The sequence below is a fragment of the Strongylocentrotus purpuratus genome, unplaced genomic scaffold (assembly GCF_000002235.5).
Source record: "Strongylocentrotus purpuratus isolate Spur 01 unplaced genomic scaffold, Spur_5.0 spur5_scaffold_14, whole genome shotgun sequence".
NCBI classification, from domain to species: Eukaryota; Metazoa; Echinodermata; class Echinoidea; order Camarodonta; family Strongylocentrotidae; genus Strongylocentrotus; species Strongylocentrotus purpuratus.
This window is the reverse complement of record NW_022145599.1, coordinates 19,501,187-19,519,684: the sequence shown is the minus strand read 5'-3', so window position 1 is coordinate 19,519,684 and position 18,498 is coordinate 19,501,187. Positions and strand designations below refer to the sequence as shown.

At 37.4% G+C, this 18,498-nt stretch overlaps 2 protein-coding genes across 2 annotated transcripts; one reads left to right on the top strand and one right to left on the bottom strand.

Annotated features, from left to right (window-relative positions):
* The first annotated feature begins 223 nt into the window (after window positions 1-223).
* Window positions 224-5,758, top strand: LOC581182 (intraflagellar transport protein 27 homolog). Its single transcript, XM_781196.5, has 7 exons — window positions 224-305; window positions 1,434-1,513; window positions 2,122-2,181; window positions 2,598-2,657; window positions 3,006-3,120; window positions 3,743-3,852; window positions 4,370-5,758. Exons 1-7 carry the CDS (start codon window positions 269-271, stop codon window positions 4,469-4,471), a joined length of 564 nt encoding a protein of 187 aa, XP_786289.1. The 5' UTR covers window positions 224-268; the 3' UTR covers window positions 4,472-5,758.
* Window positions 5,759-5,851: 93 nt separating this feature from the next.
* Window positions 5,852-17,851, bottom strand: LOC115918587 (target of rapamycin complex subunit lst8-like). The gene is made up of 8 exons (XM_030984398.1): window positions 17,618-17,851; window positions 15,307-15,358; window positions 12,020-12,182; window positions 10,229-10,304; window positions 9,698-9,772; window positions 9,008-9,213; window positions 8,394-8,536; window positions 5,852-7,664 (listed from the first exon to the last, which is right to left on the bottom strand). The coding sequence occupies exons 1-8, from the start codon at window positions 17,729-17,731 to the stop codon at window positions 7,546-7,548; spliced, it is 948 nt and encodes a 315-aa protein (XP_030840258.1). The 5' UTR covers window positions 17,732-17,851; the 3' UTR covers window positions 5,852-7,545.
* Window positions 17,852-18,498: the final 647 nt, after the last annotated feature.

Genomic DNA, 18,498 nt, shown 5'->3' with positions numbered 1-18,498 from the left:
CTTATTTGAATGAAAGGTTTAAAATAGTGATAATGAAAAAAGGAAAAGATGATAATGCGATTTTTGGAAAAGGAGTTAGATGCGGGGGGTACACCAACTTCCATTTCCAAGCATATATGAAATGTAGAGATTGGTACCCTTTCTCACATCATGGGTATGTGACCGTGAACCAGCTGCCGCATCCGAGAAACTATTTCCATTTCAAATATTTTCTTGATCTTATTCGGCGTTGTGTTGTCAGGGATACATTTTCACATTCTTTTCCAAAATGCCTGTTACTTTAAGAGCAAAATGTCTCATAGTCGGTGAGTAACACATTGATTGTTGATTATGTAATATCGTGGAATTAACGTGAACATTAGCTTCGTGTAGTGTTGTGTTGATGTTCGTCCTGAATAAAATATGCATCAGTGCAGTCCCGAATACTTAATTTTGTGTTGTGTAATTTTGTAGTTGTCCAGTTGGTGTTTCGCAAGCAGACGAATGGAATGAGAAAAAGGAAAATGAGGATAGAAGGAGAACGAGAAGCAGAAGAAAAATAAATTGTAACACAGATTCAAAGAAGATCAAAGAATATCTAAGGAAATAGAATAACTAGATCAAGGTCTAGGACTCTAGATCTAGGACTAAAGAATGCAGAAAAGGGAGAAGAAGTGCATTTTCATGAAATAAGCCACTGCACACACACACATACATTTTGTACGTAGCAGTTCATACTTTATTGCATGTAGACCTAATGTCTATGGGGGATTCCACCTCCCCATAGAACTAGACTGAACAAGCGAGGCAGAAGAAGAAACGTACCGAACAAGAGAAAGGAAGAGTAAGAGTCGGAAGACAAAGTTGAAGTACAAAAATGAAATGAGATAAGTTTATATCAAAGAACATGATGAACTGAAGAAGAAAGAAGAAAAAACATGAAAGAAAAGGAAAATAAAGGAGATTGTTAAAAGAACATATGACTTTTTCTTGTTTTTTATTCTCCTTCCTTATTTCCCTTTAATAGGTTGGAAAAGAAAAGAGATTGAAAGAGAAGTAGAATAAGTTCTAGATCTAGAAGTAAAAGGGAAAAGACAAACAGTGTGGTATAGAGAGAAACAATAAGAGTACATACAAATTAAGAGTGATGTCAACAGGGAAGCAGTAAGGGACAGGTAAGAAGAAGGAAAAGATGTCTTAAGAAATCAATTTGTCAATGTTTTGACAATTATTTCAATTTTTGCCTTCCATTTTTAGATTAAATATTCCTTTGTTCCAGGAATAGGATACCATGCAAAAAGAATTTTTCGCTTGTAGGTTCTGTTCATCTTAATGTATTAGAGTGACCAATCCAGTTATTATTCTTGGCATAATCCCATTTCCTTATGAATTTCGATCTCTAAATGTAGTAAAATTTGATTCATCCACCTTCACATAACACATTTATCTTGCAGGGGATTCGGCTGTCGGTAAGAGTGCGTTGACCCAGGTCTTTCACAGCGATGGTGCACATTTTCCAAAGGGTTATTCAATGGTAAATATTATAGACAGTCGACAGTGTTTGATTTATGTTTAACTTTTGATTTTGTAGTTCAGCTAGCTTACCGGTAATGTATTTCAGTTTTGATAGGAATCGTTTTAATTATAGCTGTCATGATACATTTTTTCAAAAAATACATTAATTAAAAAACAATCGGTATCATTCTTAACTGTAGAAGTATTTTCTGTCGGTAAATGCATGGTTTACATAATTACGTTGCATAGTAGAAAAAAAAGTTAAAAATAGAAAACTATATTAAAGACATTAATGAAGGACATGATGGTGATGATGGTAGTAAACTAGTAATAATACTGATGATTGGATTACTACAGTGACTTTTTCATATGATACTTTTAAACGTTGTCTTTTCCAGAATTTGAAAAGTATTTTGTGCAAGTACTTGTCTAGTTCGATAATATGCCAGTAATGCTTAAATATACTTTTTTAATGATACTAAACATTTTTGTCCAATTGATGAACATGTTTTTTCTGTCTGATCACATTTATCATTATTTTATTTTTCTCTCTCCTCCCTCTCTCTCTCTCTCTCTTCCCTCTCTCTCTCTCTCTCTCTCTCTCTCTCTCTCCCTTTGTAATTGAAGACGGTTGGAGTAGAACTGTGTGTCAAGAACATCAGTATTCCAGACACAAATGACACAGTGGTATGTATGAAACGACATTAACTTAAACATTGTTACCTACACACTGTTACCTACATCAAGTAAAGAGAGATTATAATTGTACTAAAGTTTCAGGGTTACACCATGTAATTCTTTCAAAGGAATAGGAGCCCAGAAAAGGGCTGGTGAGCTCTGCTAAGAAATAGGGAAAAGTAATTTCCCAGCTCTCATACCCCTTTGGGTGACATGACATTAATCCTGCTCGGGTGCGCAAGTGTCAAATTATTGTATGTATTCATTATGTCCTATGTACATTGTATATTGATTCCTGATTTGTTTCTTTTGAAAGTGCCAAATAAAATGATAATAATAATGTCATTCACTTCCTTATATTAAATTATTATTTGCTACAGTTTCTTTGATTACTAATGTCAATCTTCTGTTTTTGTCTTGTTAAGGAGCTGTATATCTACGATACGGCAGGCAAAGAGACGTACTCTGATTACGCACAGCAAGCAGTAAGTACATGTAGCGCATCTTGCAAAGCGTCTTGGATATTCTTCCTAATACAAAATGTCTACCCCCCCCCCCCCCATCTTTCTTGTTAAACCTTCCTTTCTTTAGGTCTTTATATCCTTTCATCGTGCAACAGTGTTTATTTGTTTTAAAGTCTCACCTATAAAATACGTTATCTGCATGAAAAGAAACTCTTTATCATTCTAAATGTTAAAATGCTATGAAGTTCAACAGTTTTCTCCATGCACATCCATGACATGGCACTACTAATATATGCAACACATTGCATCTTGATGATTGGTAAAGAAGATGATATATCGGTACTCTCTCTTTCTCTACCTCCTCTGAAGTGGGAACACCCCTCTGTCATGATGGTGGTGATGGATGTGACGAATGAGAACAGTTTCATGGCTTGCAATCGCTGGGTGGAACGAGTCAAGGCCAAAGCCGGACAACACATTCCAGGTATGATATTTTTCTTCTTTTTCTTCTGTTGAAGTAGAGGCCACCATGCTGTTGGTATATCTCATACAATTAAACATATACACAAACAAAAATAACTTGAGATGTGCAGTAAAAAAATTGCACAGGAATATTACCATGACAGGTTCAATAACACCCTTATATAAAAGTCTGGACCCCCCCCCCCCCCCCCCAAAAAAAAAAAAAAAATAAATAAATAAAAATAAAATAATAATAATAATAATAATAATAATAATAATAATCACATTTTATATAGGGCTCATACATACAAACTATAACAAAATTTTGTTCTGGACCCCCTTTTAAAAAATTTGGTGTGAAGCCCTGAACCAGTATCAAAAAAAATATATACTTCAAATGTTGAACAATTTTAAGTTTTAAGTGCACAATCAGAGTTCTTTAGCAGGATCGGTGGTACATGATATTTGTTAGAAATAGTCAATAGCACACTTTTCTGAAGTTTTATTATAATTGTTATTATACAAAGATGAAACATAGATTCAAGCTATTCTGTTCAAGTTTCATTCTAGCAAATGCATACCTCTTATTTATATGACCGTTAATAATTCATTTACAACTCTCATACTTTTATGCATTTTGACAGGTGTATTTGTAGCCAACAAGACGGACCTTGAAGGACGCAGGGTCGTGGAGAGGAACAAGGCTGAAGAGTTTGCCAAGGGCAAAGGACTGGAGTACTTTGAGTGTTCTGCTGTGAGTATCAACCTCAACCATGTTTCTGAATCCTATCGGACTTGTCCCAATCATTGGGACTGTGTAAGCTTAAATTCTATACAGCTACGAATAGAACATGTACATGGATCGGAAATTTTTGGTGCGCCTAGCTTAGCTTTCATGGACCAGCTAAACTCAGTTATGATGAGCTGTTTTCTTCATTTCTGCATATTCTGCCACGATGGATAGTTTTCAGAAGGGTAGCCAGCGTAGGAAGGATTGATGAGTTGAATATCAGAATTTCCTAACATCCCCACCTAGATATTATTCACATATTTGTCATGTAAAGCAGTTCACCAAAACTTACTGTGAGTGATAGTGATCCTTATTGCAGGTGTTTCAAAATTTTGCACACCTCAACACCCAATATGCATGAATGAAATTTAAACTTTTAATCGATAACAATAGGTAATTCCATCATATTTTAGTGCATTGTTGAGAGCCTTAAGTAATTCTCTCTGATTAAACACTCATTTTACTCATTCGTTCTATACAGAAGGAGCAAAACAACACCGATGCACCATTCTACTACCTGGCTAATGCGTACTACAAGCTGTACCAAGAGAGAGTGGAAGTGATGAAGACGATAGCATCGTGATAGAGCTGCCTTTTCATCCTAAAATTACTATCAAGTCTTGTAGATATATATTATTTGTAAATATTGTGACTGATTCATGTGTAGTGACAGCATATTTCTTCTTCATAGTAGTGTAACTCAGATTATTTGTAATCCTTTATGACTTGTTATTGAGTGTAGCAGGGTTGGCATATTTCTTAATCAATTATTAATCCTGATTTAATTCGGCGTGAGAATGCAATTAATCAAGAATCATGATTGGATGGGTTATACTGGTGCTGGAAAGTCAAGTGTTTTGAACATGGGAAGTTTTGCAGCTTTGGCATGCTACTGATGTCCTTTGGGAAGACTTGCATCTACCGTTGCCACTCTCGATCCAGGTGCAGTGAATGGCTAACTTGTAAGAGGTATCCCTTGTAATGAAATATTATGCACAGTGGCAGCAAGAGCTGAATCTAGGGTACCTTTTTCCAAACTGTATCGAGACAGGGATTTCATGTTTTATGCGCTGTACAACAATTGATTACTATCAATGCCTTCATTGTTAATCAATGTCATTAAACTGTTTTGACAATTTATCCTTTCATTCTTTGCAGCAACTGTTTATTAGATGTATGGTATACTTCTAACGTATAGTTCTTTTTAACAGTTTTCTGAGATCCAAACTACCATGTCATTTTAAAACTTGATGTGATATCCTGGCCGTAGATATTTTCCTGCATGGGAATCCAAACAAGATTCTTTTGATGACCTAGATAGGTCACATCATACATTTATACCAATCAGTGATTTTCAGTCTCTGTATATACTATATTTGAAAGATAGTGCAACTTTCTTTGTTAGAATCAGTGCGCAGCTTTATGCATTGTAATACATGAAATTGTACTCGTGCAAAATCCTAAATCTATTGGATGCAACTTTCCTGAAATGAAGCAATGGGAGTGGAACACATACTGGAAATCTTGTTTAGTACTAAAGTACCTGTTTCAAAAACATGTCTATATTAGTAACACGTTCCAGGCTAAATTTGAATCATATTTTAATGAGATGGCTGAAAAGTGTGATCATTCAATGACTGTTTATGAATAAGCCCCTTTTATTGAGCTTTTCCCAAAAATAGAAGTTTGCAATGCATACACCAGATGTGTTTTCTAAACCATGATAATTGTTTTGCTTGTATAGAATGTAGTTCAATTACATGTATATGTATGTACATATTTGTGTGAATATTATGTAGATGTTATCATTGTAAAATAAAAAGTTTAAATCCTCATACTTCAGATATTAAATAGCAAAATTCAGACCAAATTGTTGCCAAGCTTTGATATTCATTCCATCAAACTAAAGACGATAACATCTGGATTTTATAGGTAAAAAAAAAAACAGGAGAGACTGCATCAGTATCGTGTCATTTCATCATAATCTTTATTTACAGTTCTTTGTACAAGTTCACCTGCAACAGGTTTATATTTATCATTACTTCAATCATATTGACAATAGACATAATGAACTACAATATACTTACTACACTAATCACATGAATCTACTGCCTATCGTATCGTCTTAATGCCCAAGACAAGAGGTAATTGGGTCCTTTTAAAACTTGACTTCAAGGAAAAGTGAAACAAATTAATAAAGTATTGAGAGTGAAATTGGCATCAATTGAAATTTAGTCAAAAAACAGACAGCACCTATGATACGCTCAAATTTGATTTACTGGTAAGACTGAAGTCAAGAATTACACTTCCCCCGTCAAAATGGTCAATCTAAACCTGTCCGATACATTAACTTTTAATTTTAAATCATATCTACCATATCTAGATTAACTTTGATATCCCGGGTAACATATAAACCATATGTTTCCCTCTCTCTATTCGCCTTGTTGATGCTCAAGAAAAATATTGACAAATGTACTATTGGGTAGAAATGGGTAGGGTAAAACTGTCTGCAGTTGTGTAGAGTTTTTTAAAGTTCTCATCATTTTCAAAACTCAGAGCCCTTTCTTTGCAGCAAAAAAGAAGAAGAAAAAAAAAAAATTACCCCAACAGAATGTTTGCATTATCTTTTTCTTTACAAAATAGGACATAAAAAAGATAAATTGCACATTTTGTGAACATCTGTATATTGTTTGAATATTTTAGACATCTATACAATGCAGAGATACTTAATCTAATGAGCTCTGGATATATTATGTGAGTAATTATAAAAGTCATAATTGTTGATATAGTGGTGTATAACCTTGAAAAATACCATATGAATTATTTCATATTTTCCCTTTTTTTTGCATGAAATAAAGTAAAAAGGCAACTTATCGATACAGTTCTGCACAATTTCGTGCCTGGATCTTCATGCTTGGTTCATACTTTGGACAATCCAGAAAATTCTCATAAGCATGAAGCCGATGTCTTGAAAAAGAAATTAAAGTTGAGTTCTGCAAACTTTTCTGTCAACTAAATAGTAAGAGGGGCCCAACAAGACCAGTGTTATTTAAACATATGTGTGGTTTACACCCAGTAAATAAGATCAATTGATCGATCTGTATTGAAAACCAAGTCAGAAAAAAGACCAGTGTTGTGCTTAAAAGTTTACACCTGACTATAGTGTGTTGACCCTACACCACACTACACTTTCATGGAATAGATTAAGGACAAAAAACAAAATATATATCTTCATTTTATAAATCACAGAATCACAGAATAAACCACAGATGAAAACTGTGTACATGTATAATACAGTTCAACACATACTGCTGTCCACACCATGGCGGTACTATTTTGAGAAAAAGAAGTCTCCAAGCACCACAGCTGTCCAGGGCCCCATCTTACAAAGAGTTGCGATTGCCTTCAATCAATAGCAAGTTTGCAGTCTCCTATCTCCTATGTACATAGGTGCAATTGATATCAACTCTTTGTATTAAAGATGGGCCCAGATATCTAACATCATTTGTACAGGTGATATATGCTCATCACAATCACTCGGTCGAAATTATCATGTAATCGCTTGAACACCACAAAGTTTTCCACGACAAATCTCATGGCATCTATACATCTTGACAGTGATTGCATCACAGTGCATGAGCAGTGTAAGTGGTGAGTCTATGTGGTGATGTTGTCACAGAAAGCTAGCGAGGTAATGGCCTTCTGATGACCGTTGAACTCTCGTTTGACCTCGCCTTCCGCTATGCTCCATAACCGAGCTGTCCTGTCAGATGATGCTGGGAAGAGAAAGAAATAATCAAATCGTGTCAACATTGGTATCAAACTCCAGCTTCTGAAACTCCAACAAATTAAATTTTAAAATAGTATTCTCATATCAAAATGTTGTCATTTTTTCACATTTTGAGCCAAATAATTGACATACTTTCTTATATTTTTTATTTAATTTCAGATCTATGTTTGGAATAGTGTATCAACGCAACTGAATTTTTGTTTTAACTGTAATCGCTCCTATGAATGTTTGTAAAAATATGATTACGAATGATCAATAAAACATAAATTTAAAAAAATAGGGAAAAAGATCAGTTTGGCCAGATTTAAGAAGAATTGGTGATTCATGAAACCGTCCAAAAATCCTAGTCCTTGATGGAATAATCATATTTAGGACTGGGATTTTTAACAGGTTTATATTATCGGCTTTTCTTAAATTTGACAACACTGGTATATTTTTCCTTTAATTGAACAGTTTTTGACTTAAAAAGTATTCAATCTGTACAGAATAGATGGTCAGAAGTTTTTCTATTTGTATTGAAGAACAGCAATTTTTTTCATTGTTGCCAAGAATTACATTACAATCCAATAGAGAAAAGCAAAAAAAGGAGACTAAGTTTTGCTCATGCTTCTGGTATATTTTGTAGGCTCCACAGGATGTGGGCTCTTGTTATATAAAATGGGTTAGAAGAAAGGAAAAAAAATGACTATGTGTGAACACATCATGGAACCCTTACCTGTGACTACATACTGTGAATCTGACGAGAATGCACAGTCCCATACCCATTGTTGCATGTCGACACTCAACGTTTGCATTAGAGAGAAGTCTGCCGTCCTCCAGATACGCACCGATTTATCTCCCGATGTGGTCGCTAGTAACCTTTGGGGGAAAATTTCATAAAAATCCAGTCATGGGTCAGGTTTTAAACTTCAGGAAGATAAATTTATCGTGCAAATTTTGAACACCAAAATACAATCCTTTATGAAGCAACTATCTACTGGTATTCAGATCCGCTGACACATTATTCTTGCTTTATGCCTCTCTCATACTCTTTGGTGGGGAATCTTGTAGATTAATGGGCAAGAATATAATGAATCTCTCAGAATAAGTAAAATTATTTCTTGGGGTGAGGTTTCCTTTAAGATTAGGTGCAGGGTCCAGGCTTAAAGTGATTTATTTGGTCAGTGTAGGACATTGATTGCAGAGCAATTCTACCAGAGCATGTTTCGTATAACCATCCATTCGTTCATCCTTTCTGGGTGGGGCATCTCCAGAGATAACCATATGCAATGGTCATCTTTTCTTTCCTTAAAAACGGACAAATTCTAAAAGAGTTATGTCTCCACTTACGTGCAGTCTGGGCTGAACTTGCACTTGAGGCCATACTTCTTATGAGCGGGAATCTTTGTCTTGGGATGGAGCTGCGAGAGGGCGCCGTCACCCTGACCCTGGGTGATCCTCCAGACGTAGCAGTTACCCTTGTTGTTGACGGCTGCCATATGGGTCGCCTCAGGGTCTATGGCTATCGACTGGATGGAGGAATTCTGCTCTGGAACCTGAATGAATCAATGCAAGAACGGAATGAATAAACGAAAGAGTGTACTGCATGCTTAGGAGCAGTGTTAAACACTTATTACACAAGAGCTCTTTTTGGATCCGATGGAATTTCCTTGAAATGACTTTAATTTCCTATGCTCTTTAGTCGCTTCACAGAGCTAAACTGCTCAAAGCTCCCATAAATACCTTTCTAAACCCCTCACGAGACTATCAGAATGACTGAATTGCTTGTTCAAATTTACATACCTGGAGTAAGCATCTCTATTCCCTATACACGGGAGTGCATCCTGGGCAATGTTTTTGCTTGTTCTTTGGGCTTCCTTCAGGGGGATTAATGCAGATAACGTGGCAATCATTTCAGTCAACAATGACATCCGGCTACAGGAATGTACAAATAGGTCATGAAGAAAAGCTAGATCAAATCAACCTTTCCATAGAAGAAAGCAACAGTAATTACTCTCTTAAGAATACATATTGACTCACCAGTTGTTCGTTATGGCAGCTCCGTAGATCCCATATGTGTACTGTCCCACTCTGGTCACCCACAATCAGCTCTCCCTGATGATGAAATCATAAAATAATAAATGTAAGCAAACATTAAGAACGTGAAATGTTATTAAATGTCATTAGTTGTGCCAGGGGAGGGGGAGGGGGAGGGAGGTCAAAATCAAAAGTTTCTCTCAAATCAAGATAGAGCAAATTATTTTGCTAATGCCCCCTGCAATAACAGACTTGACAAGAGATTCTATCTATATTTTGAGAAAGTATGAATTGAAGAAATAATAAGAAAGAGTTGTCATATTATTTTTTGTTTTCCAGTTAATTTCAAATCTGCTGTTCATTCCACTTTTACTTGTATATCACAACTGTCAGACACAATATAATAAAATCTTCTGATAGAGGTATATATAAAGCAAATAAGAAGATTTATAGAAATCATTGATACTATTTATTAGTGGAAAGGTAAAATAAAACAAACACCAATCAAAATCAGATTCATAGCTTTGCACTTACTTGGTTTGGATGTAGACAAGCACAGTTTACAGGGGCATTGACCTGAAAGATCTTCTGGCAATGTAAGTTATGTGCTCTGTAGATGGATTAAAAAAAAAATTATGATAATTTCCTGTAAAGTTGAACCCGCTTTAGCAGACACCATATGTACAACAAAAAACTTACTTCAAGGGCAAGATCACGCTGATATCATGCAGATTTAAGAGGGGATAAATAGAAACAAGTCAGTGAATTCGAGAGTTATCAGGTGACTAATGAGAAAGATTTTAAAAATGTGTTTACTTTGGGAATTCAGTCTTCATCTTCACAACTTCAAAACTAGAACAGTTACTAAAATCTTCAGCAGATTTGTCTGAAACCTTTATTTCTTATAATTTGACCTTTTCTGCATTTATTATTATTTCAATTTTTTAAATAAATCTATTTAAAATGAATTTGACGTCAATGCCGACGTCCCGTGTCTCATGTCTCCCTTTAAGCTAAAGCTAGGGTAATAATTTCCAAAGCTCTTTGAAAGCATATAGGGATGTTATATAATGTGACATGTGCTATAAAAGAACTGAGTAATATCATAAAGGGACATGAACGCTATGTCAGGCAGGGTTGGCATATTTCCCGCTTCGGAGGCTTATTTCCCGGACACCGGGAAATAAGCGGTATTTACCGGTATTTACCGCTTTTTACCGGTATTTACCACTTTTTACCGGGAAATATATTTTTCCACTCACTTGTTCATAAGGATTGTCCAATTTTGAACATAATAACAATGGTGGTGAGTATGGTTGCTCTTGTGTGTACTATTTGTGTGTGTGTGTGTGTGTTTGTTCGTGTGTTTGTCTATGTCTGTAATTATGTAATGCTGGAAAAAAATACAGGAAAAAGATACCAAATATACACCTAATCTAGATATGATGTTCTTCATTAAAGGGAACCAAAACCTTTATACTATGTTAATTTTATTGTAAAGTTCAAGATATTTAAATAAAATCAGTGAAAAATTGAACAAAATTGGGCAAGGAATAAGGAAGTTAAAGCTTTTTAAAATGACTAGTCACTACAGGACGATGTTCAATTTGATGACATCATTTGTGGACAACTCTCCATGCCTTTTGTACATCAAATTTCACAAGTCTTTCGTTTTTTTCCTATTTATTTGTGTTCTTGATTGGATTTCATAACATGCGAAGTAGAATATCATTTTGCATTCTATTATCTCAATCACAAGAAAGAAGGAAAAACATGAAATTTGATGTACAAAAGGCATGGAGAGTTGTCCACAAATGATGTCATCAACTTGAATATCGCCCTCTATTGACTAGTCATTTCAAAAAGCTTTAACTTCCTTATTCTTTGCCCGATTTTGTTCAAATTTTCACTGATTTGATTCAAATATCTTAAACTTTACAATAAAAGTAAGCATAACTTGTATGAAGGTTTTGGTTCCCAGTTGCTAATTACCATATTCATGAATACCTAATAATTAGCATATGCACAAAATGCCATTTGTTTGGGTGTGTACAATTTTGTATGCAGTGAGGATTTTATAAATCTGTTTGTGTGTTCCTACTATGAGTACTGTGCTGCTAATTATTTCAGAACAATATTTTCAGTTATGAGGCTATAAACAAGTAAAATTATTAATAAATAGAGAATTAAAATCATATTTCCCGTTTTTTACATATTTACCGCACGCACATCTTATTTACCGGACGGTATTTACCGGTATTTACCGCCGGTAATTACCGCCACTGGTATTTACCGCCCAACCCTGATGTCAGGGATCCAACCCACCTGAGGTCCCATATCCTTGCAGTGCAGTCCTCTCCTCCAGTGAACATCCATTTACCTTCCTCCTGGAACCCTACTGATGTCACGTTCTTAGGAATGCCCTCATAGTTGATGATTGGTGTCGTGTCCCCAGAGTTGATATCGTACATGCGGATATGCTGGTAACCTGAAAGCAAGTTTTAAAATAATATGATGGTACAGCGTGAATATTCATTAATGAATGATACACGCTAATAAAACTACAACAACTACAACAACATACACTCATTTTCAAATGAATATCAGATTATCAGCTACAATATATGATAAAGTCCTCTGATATAGGTATATTTTGTATTTAATTCATTTTCATATAAGGGTGAATTTTTAGTGACTCTAGATGCATCTGATCTTTCACAAAGATGCTTGTGGAATCGAATTGTAAAGAAGTAACATAAAACATAACCACAACTGCCACAGGAGAGAGATGAAATACTGTATCCAATTATCCATTAAACTCATAAACAAATCTCTAGGTTGAAGTATGAATTTCAGCCAAGCTTACATCATAAAATTTGCTCCAGGCAAATGGGACATCCATAAAATTTCATTGAGATATCTAAAATATGAAGCCCCCCTCTACCTCAGGCGCGGATCCAGGGGGGGGCCGAGCGGGCCTTGGCCCCCCCCCCCCCGCAAAAAAAAAAAAAAAAAAAAAGAGAGAAGAAAGGAAAAGAAGGGAAAGGGAAAGAGGAGAGAAGGGAAAGAAAGAAGAGAAAGAAAAAAAGAAAAGGGGGAAGAAGAAGATCAGGGGGTGGGGGTCGAAAGGGCCTTGCCTCCCAGGCTGTTGACCCCCCCCCCCCAATAAAAAAAAATAAGAGAGAAGGAAGGAAAGGGAAAGAAATGACATAATTCCGAGATTTTTCCTCACTTTTGAGTAAATACGTTTGTATGTGTTTGTTGGAGAATGACAAATTACTAAATTTACAGCCAGGCAAGAAATATGATTCTTGAGATTCCTACATGTCAGGCCCGAGGTGGGACGGGGATCGGGAGCCTCGAGCTCCCCCCCCCCCCCCCCACTTTTTTGAAAAAGTATATTAAAGAGAAATAAAATAGAATGAGAGCAAGAAAGAAACAATAGTTAACTGCCAGTGTTAAAAATTAATGAGGCATCTAAATATGCTCATCTGACTGTGATTAAATGCCTAGAACCCCTAAGCTCCCGGGGGCTCTGCCCCTGGATTCCACTTAGGACCCTACGGCGGGCCCTTAGATGCTCATCTGACGGTAATTTAATGCCTAAAACCCCTGATTTGGGGGGGGGGGGGCTTCGCCCCCTGGAACCCACCAGGGGCCCTAAGGCGAGCCCCTAAATGCTTGCGGGGTCGGCCAAGGTATCAAAATGTGTTTATCTGACCGCAGGCGCGTAGCCAGGGGGGGGGGCGGTCCCCCCAAATCGGAAGAGGACGTAGGAAGAAAAAAGAGCAGACAAAGAACACATTTAAAAAAGGATTAAGAGTATAGACAACGGTAAAACGCATCGTCTTCTTTCTCTAATAATTTAATGAAACGTCAAAGCTTCGCTCAGGAGGGGAGGGTCTTCTTTCTCTCATAATCTTGTGAAACGTCAAAGCTTCAGACGAGGATAAAGAGTCGAGAACTGTACAGCCAATCGTCTTCTTTCTCTCATAATCTTATGAAACTTGAAAGCTTCTTCGCGCGGGAGGGGGGGGGGATGAATTCAGACGAAGATTCAGGGCGAGAACGGTAATACGAATCTTTAATAAATTAATGAAACGTAAAAGCTTCCGCGCTTCGCGCGTGATGGAGGGGAAACTATATTCCGACGAGGATTATTTTTCGAGTACGGTACAACGAATCGTCTTCTTTCTCTAATGATTCAATGAAAATTAAAAACTTCCGCGCTTCGCGCGGGAAGGGGGGGGACCTGAATTTGGACGAGGATTAAGAGTCGAGAACTGTACAACGAATCGTCTTCTTTCGAATGATTTAATGAAACGTAAAAGCTTCCGCGCTTCGCGCGGGAGGGGGGGGGGAGGGACTGAATTCAGACGAGGATTAAGAGTCGAGAACGGTACAACGAATCGTCTTCTTTCTGTAATGACTTAATGAAACGTAAAAGCTTCCGCGCTTCGCGCGAGAGGGGGGGGGGAACCTGAATTCAGACGAGGATTAAGAGTCGAGAGCTCTCCAAAGAATCGTCTTCTTTCGAATGATTTAATGAAACGTAAAAGCTTCCGCGCTTAGCGCGGGAGGGGGGAACTGAATTCAGACGAGGATTAAGAGTCGAGAACTGTACAGCCAATCGTCTTCTTTCTCTCATAATCTTAATGGAACTTAAAAGCTTCCGCGCTTTGCGCGGGAAAGGGGGGGGGAACCTGAATTCGGACGAGGATTAAGAGTCGAGAACTGTACAACGAATCGTCTTCTTTCGAATGATTCGTGCGTGATGTAGGGGGAACTAAATTGCGACGAGGATTATTTTCGCGAACGGTATAAAGAATCGTCTTCTTTCTCTGATTCAATGAATCGTAAAAGCTTCCACGCTTCGCGCGGAAGGGGGAAAACAGATTTCAGGCGAGGATTAGAGTCGAAAACGGTACAACGAATCGTCTTCTTTCTCTAATGATTAAAGGAAACTTAAAAAGCTTCCGCGCGAAGCGCGGGAGGAGGGAACCTGAATTCAGACGAGGATTAAGAGTCGAGAACTCTCCAAAGAATCGTAATAATTTAATAAATCGTAAAATTTTCCGCGCTTTGCGCGGGAGGGGAAAAACTAAATTCAGACAAGAATTATTTTTGAGAACGGTACAACGAATCGTCTTATTTCTCTAATAATTTAATGAAACTTCAAAACTTCCGCGTTCGTGGAGGAGGGAGGGGGAAACTCGCCCCTCCCTGCATCGAACCCCCCCCCCCCCCGCATTACGTCACTGTTGGTCACCATTACGTACCAATATTTGGCTCGCATAATTTCAAATTTGGGCCCCCCCCCCCCTAAAAAAAAATTGTGAAGTAAAAAATGACTGATTTTGTTTATCAACAAACATGGACTTACAGGTATTTATATATTCATAAATTTGGGCACTCTGTTTAAAAGGCGACAAACACATTGGCTGACACTGTAGGCCTACTGTCTATTTCTAATTACTATGATACGCCTACGGATGATTACATTACATGCACAAGGAAAACAAAATTGTGGAAATGTACAAGGAGAATAAGAGATAAACTGGAAATCAATTCATAATGGAAATATGAAACCAAAACAATGAATTATGACTAACCTGCAGCAGCTAATAGACTCCTGTCTGGGGTGATTTCCAAGTGATTGACTTGCTGCAAGTTAGCAAAAAGAAAACAATAATGACTTTAAAGCCCCACTGTACTACTTGCAGCTACTTGCTCCCTCTAACTATCATGTCTATACATAGGGAGGCCAATGCCCAAATCTAACTTTTTAATTACTAATTTGTTTATACTAAAACTAAGATTAAAAGAAAGCATTTACTTTCACTAAGAAAATCCACCCATCTGCCGACTCCAGAAGTTCCATCAAATAGGAGATATCCAGCTAGTTCCTATGAGCTTCCTTCTACGCCTTTCCGTACGTAAGAGCCTTGAAACAATTATATTTCATGTCGCAGAGTTACGTTCATAATTAGACAGGCCCGAGGGACAAAGTTCATGATGAAGTTTAAAACTTCGCGCGAAAGTGCAATCACTCAACAGCGGCTAGCCTTGAATCGGTCGCACACGTACCTTCTTCTTCTTAGTTGATCCCTCCACCGACACAGGCAAGCCCCGATGCAGGCTGAAGTCCAGCCATCAATGTGCGAACGATTACATCTTCTACTACTACGAGCCGAAGACGATGGTTCAAAAATGATGAATAGATTTCAAAATTGGCAGGAAAGAAATATTTATAATTCATTGATATTTACCTTAGATGTGTATTCCAATAATTTGATTTCCTCATGAGTATTCCTTATTATCAACGATCGAGAAGTTACGAGGTCCAATTAACATCCATCTTGCAGCGAACACAATCATAGCGCACATCCATGCATGCAACGTACGTGTACTAATATTTCTCTCACTCTCTCTCTCTCTCTCTCTCCCTTTCGCTATACGTAACATACACACTCACTAACCATGTATCATACAACACACACCTTCAAATCATGGCTTTCATTTCAATTCTCAATTGGAGTATAGACTGCTCACGTAGACTTTTTTTTTACTGAAATATCTTTTTTAACACTTCTCATACATTACTGCACGACACTCGTATCTAGTGCTGTGAGAATAAGGTACTAGGGTCTATAAATAAGACTACGCTTTGCGCACGATCTGACCGGAGCTCAGATTATGTCGCAATACCCTTTATTTTTGGCGCGAACAATGACGTCACTGTTCACTGTTTTCCTTCTCATTTTGAGATGGATGTACCTATAGGGCTCAAACCAACGCAAGATTGACAGAAACATCGTACTCTATCTACTTTCGAATGTTCAGTTTGTAAAAATCTGTATGTAAAAAGATATAATCTTTTTTCTTTATATTTTCTAGTTGTTAGAAGTGGCAATTGTGAACATCTGAAATGTTGATCTCTATCAAAAGTTCTTTACTCAAAACGGATCCCATATTTTTAGGGTCTACCTTCTGCCAATGAGAAGGTTTTTAGTGAGCAAACCTCTACGCCCTCTAGGATTTTCTTAGTCGGTGGTGCGAGTGCGTCAAGGTCGTCTGCAACCACAATTATTGGATTAAAAAACGTCAAAATCTGCAAGATTGTCAACAAATGGTGAAAGACTGTTACAGATCCGTGATTATAGGTATGTTGTGAAATGTATAATTGTATTTTCTTTTCTTATTTTCTTCAATTTTTATTTTTACATCATTTTTTTCCCTTTGCTAATTTTTTTAAGTGGGCGACGAGCGCACAAATCGTAGGTGTAGAAGCCTTACGCCCGGGCATTGGCCTCCCTACTATACAGCAACAACGCCTAATCTAAGCAGTACGCATTGATCCCCCATGAGTTTAACTTTAAAGACAAAGTATGATTGTTGAAACGTGACTTGAATACTTGGTTATAACTTTAAAATTACATGTTGACTGACAAATGTACAACTAGATCTAGAGTCTAGATCTAGTACTGGATCTAGAACAACAACTAACTACCTTTCACATCCACATTTTACTAGTCACAGTATTGGTTTGGCATTATTAGCAGACCCCTTTCCACTTCTCTCTCTCTCCCTCTCCCAATTTTAGTTTATAGAGCCAAGTCTAGGTCTACATAATCTATTCTATAACAATAACATTCTACAAAAATTCCTGTTTTTCATCACAATTAGACTGCTAAATTGTGTTTTGAACATTCATCATGACAAAAGACTAAACAAGATTGATATAGATCTAGACTATTATTTGTTATTTAATGAGCATGACTGTGCCAACACACACTGGCATTGTCATTGCGCGACCCCTCCCCTCTAGAGTCTTCTCTGTATTTAGTGACCGATTATAACCTTAATAAAACGTCCCATACAAATCGTACACAACAACGCAATTTGTTTTAAAAAAATACTGACCGATTCTTGATGCTGGACAGTGCGGTGGCAGATACCCGTATGTGCGTGCCAGAAACGAATGGTTTGGTCATAGCCAGCAGTAGCAAGGATAATTTGATCGCTAGGATTTCCCATTATTGTGCAAAAGCCGGCAAATTAAGAAACTCCAAATCTATATCTAGGCCCTAGACAGAAATACAAATTGTAAAGCTCTGCTGTGTTGTTGGTTGTTTTGTTGAACTTCCGGGTGGGGGATTAATATTTGATGCAACATAACCCTTCTCGTTAAAGTTGAATGGTTCCTGCCGTGCATTGTTGGTGATATAAAATGAGCACCAGTCTTTTGTTTGTAAACATTTTTGCACGCGCTGTGCGCGGCGCTAGCGATGGATCCTTGAGACTATAGCACTATATAGACGCGACGTACTACTGTACTCGCGATCGCTCGCAAAATCTGTACGGAGCTAGTTTAGTTGACGGTGCAGTATCTAATTCTAAAGATTGGTTGGCGGTCTATTCTAGCTTTAGCTCCTTTGTGTTGTGAAAGAGAAAATCAACACAATCGGCAACCGTTATTAACGGGTAAGTTGAGCCATCATGTATGAAAAGCTTGACTCCATGAGCTGGACGCGACAATCTGAGCTCTTTCACTCAGCCTCTAATTACTGCACTCTCAGTCTCGGTATCATCATACTAGGAGTCCAGCTTCCAGGGCCTGCTCTGACTCTGAGCTGTGGAGGGATGACATCTTTCATCCGGGCGCGGCGCGGAGATCGGAGCGCAGCACACGACATGACGCGACATCACTACCAAACCACGACCAAACCACGTGCTGTAACTATAACCAGAACTAAATCAACTGTTCATGCTGCAGTCGCGTATGATCTATTTTGTTTTTCTTT

Excerpts from the sequence above, each read along its gene's own strand:
- LOC581182 (XM_781196.5), top strand. The coding sequence starts at position 269 with ATGCCTGTTACTTTAAGAGCAAAATGTCTCATAGTCG. Across the intron at positions 306-1,433 it reads AGCAAAATGTCTCATAGTCG|GGGATTCGGCTGTCGGTAAG; the intron begins GTGAGTAACACA and ends TTTATCTTGCAG. Across the intron at positions 2,182-2,597 it reads CAGACACAAATGACACAGTG|GAGCTGTATATCTACGATAC; the intron begins GTATGTATGAAA and ends TGTCTTGTTAAG.
- LOC115918587 (XM_030984398.1), bottom strand. The coding sequence starts at position 17,731 with ATGGGAAATCCTAGCGATCAAATTATCCTTGCTACTGCTGGCTATGAC. Across the intron at positions 9,773-10,228 it reads CTTGTCTACATCCAAACCAA|GGAGAGCTGATTGTGGGTGA; the intron begins GTAAGTGCAAAG and ends TTTCATCATCAG. Across the intron at positions 8,537-9,007 it reads AAGTTCAGCCCAGACTGCAC|GTTACTAGCGACCACATCGG; the intron begins GTAAGTGGAGAC and ends TTTCCCCCAAAG.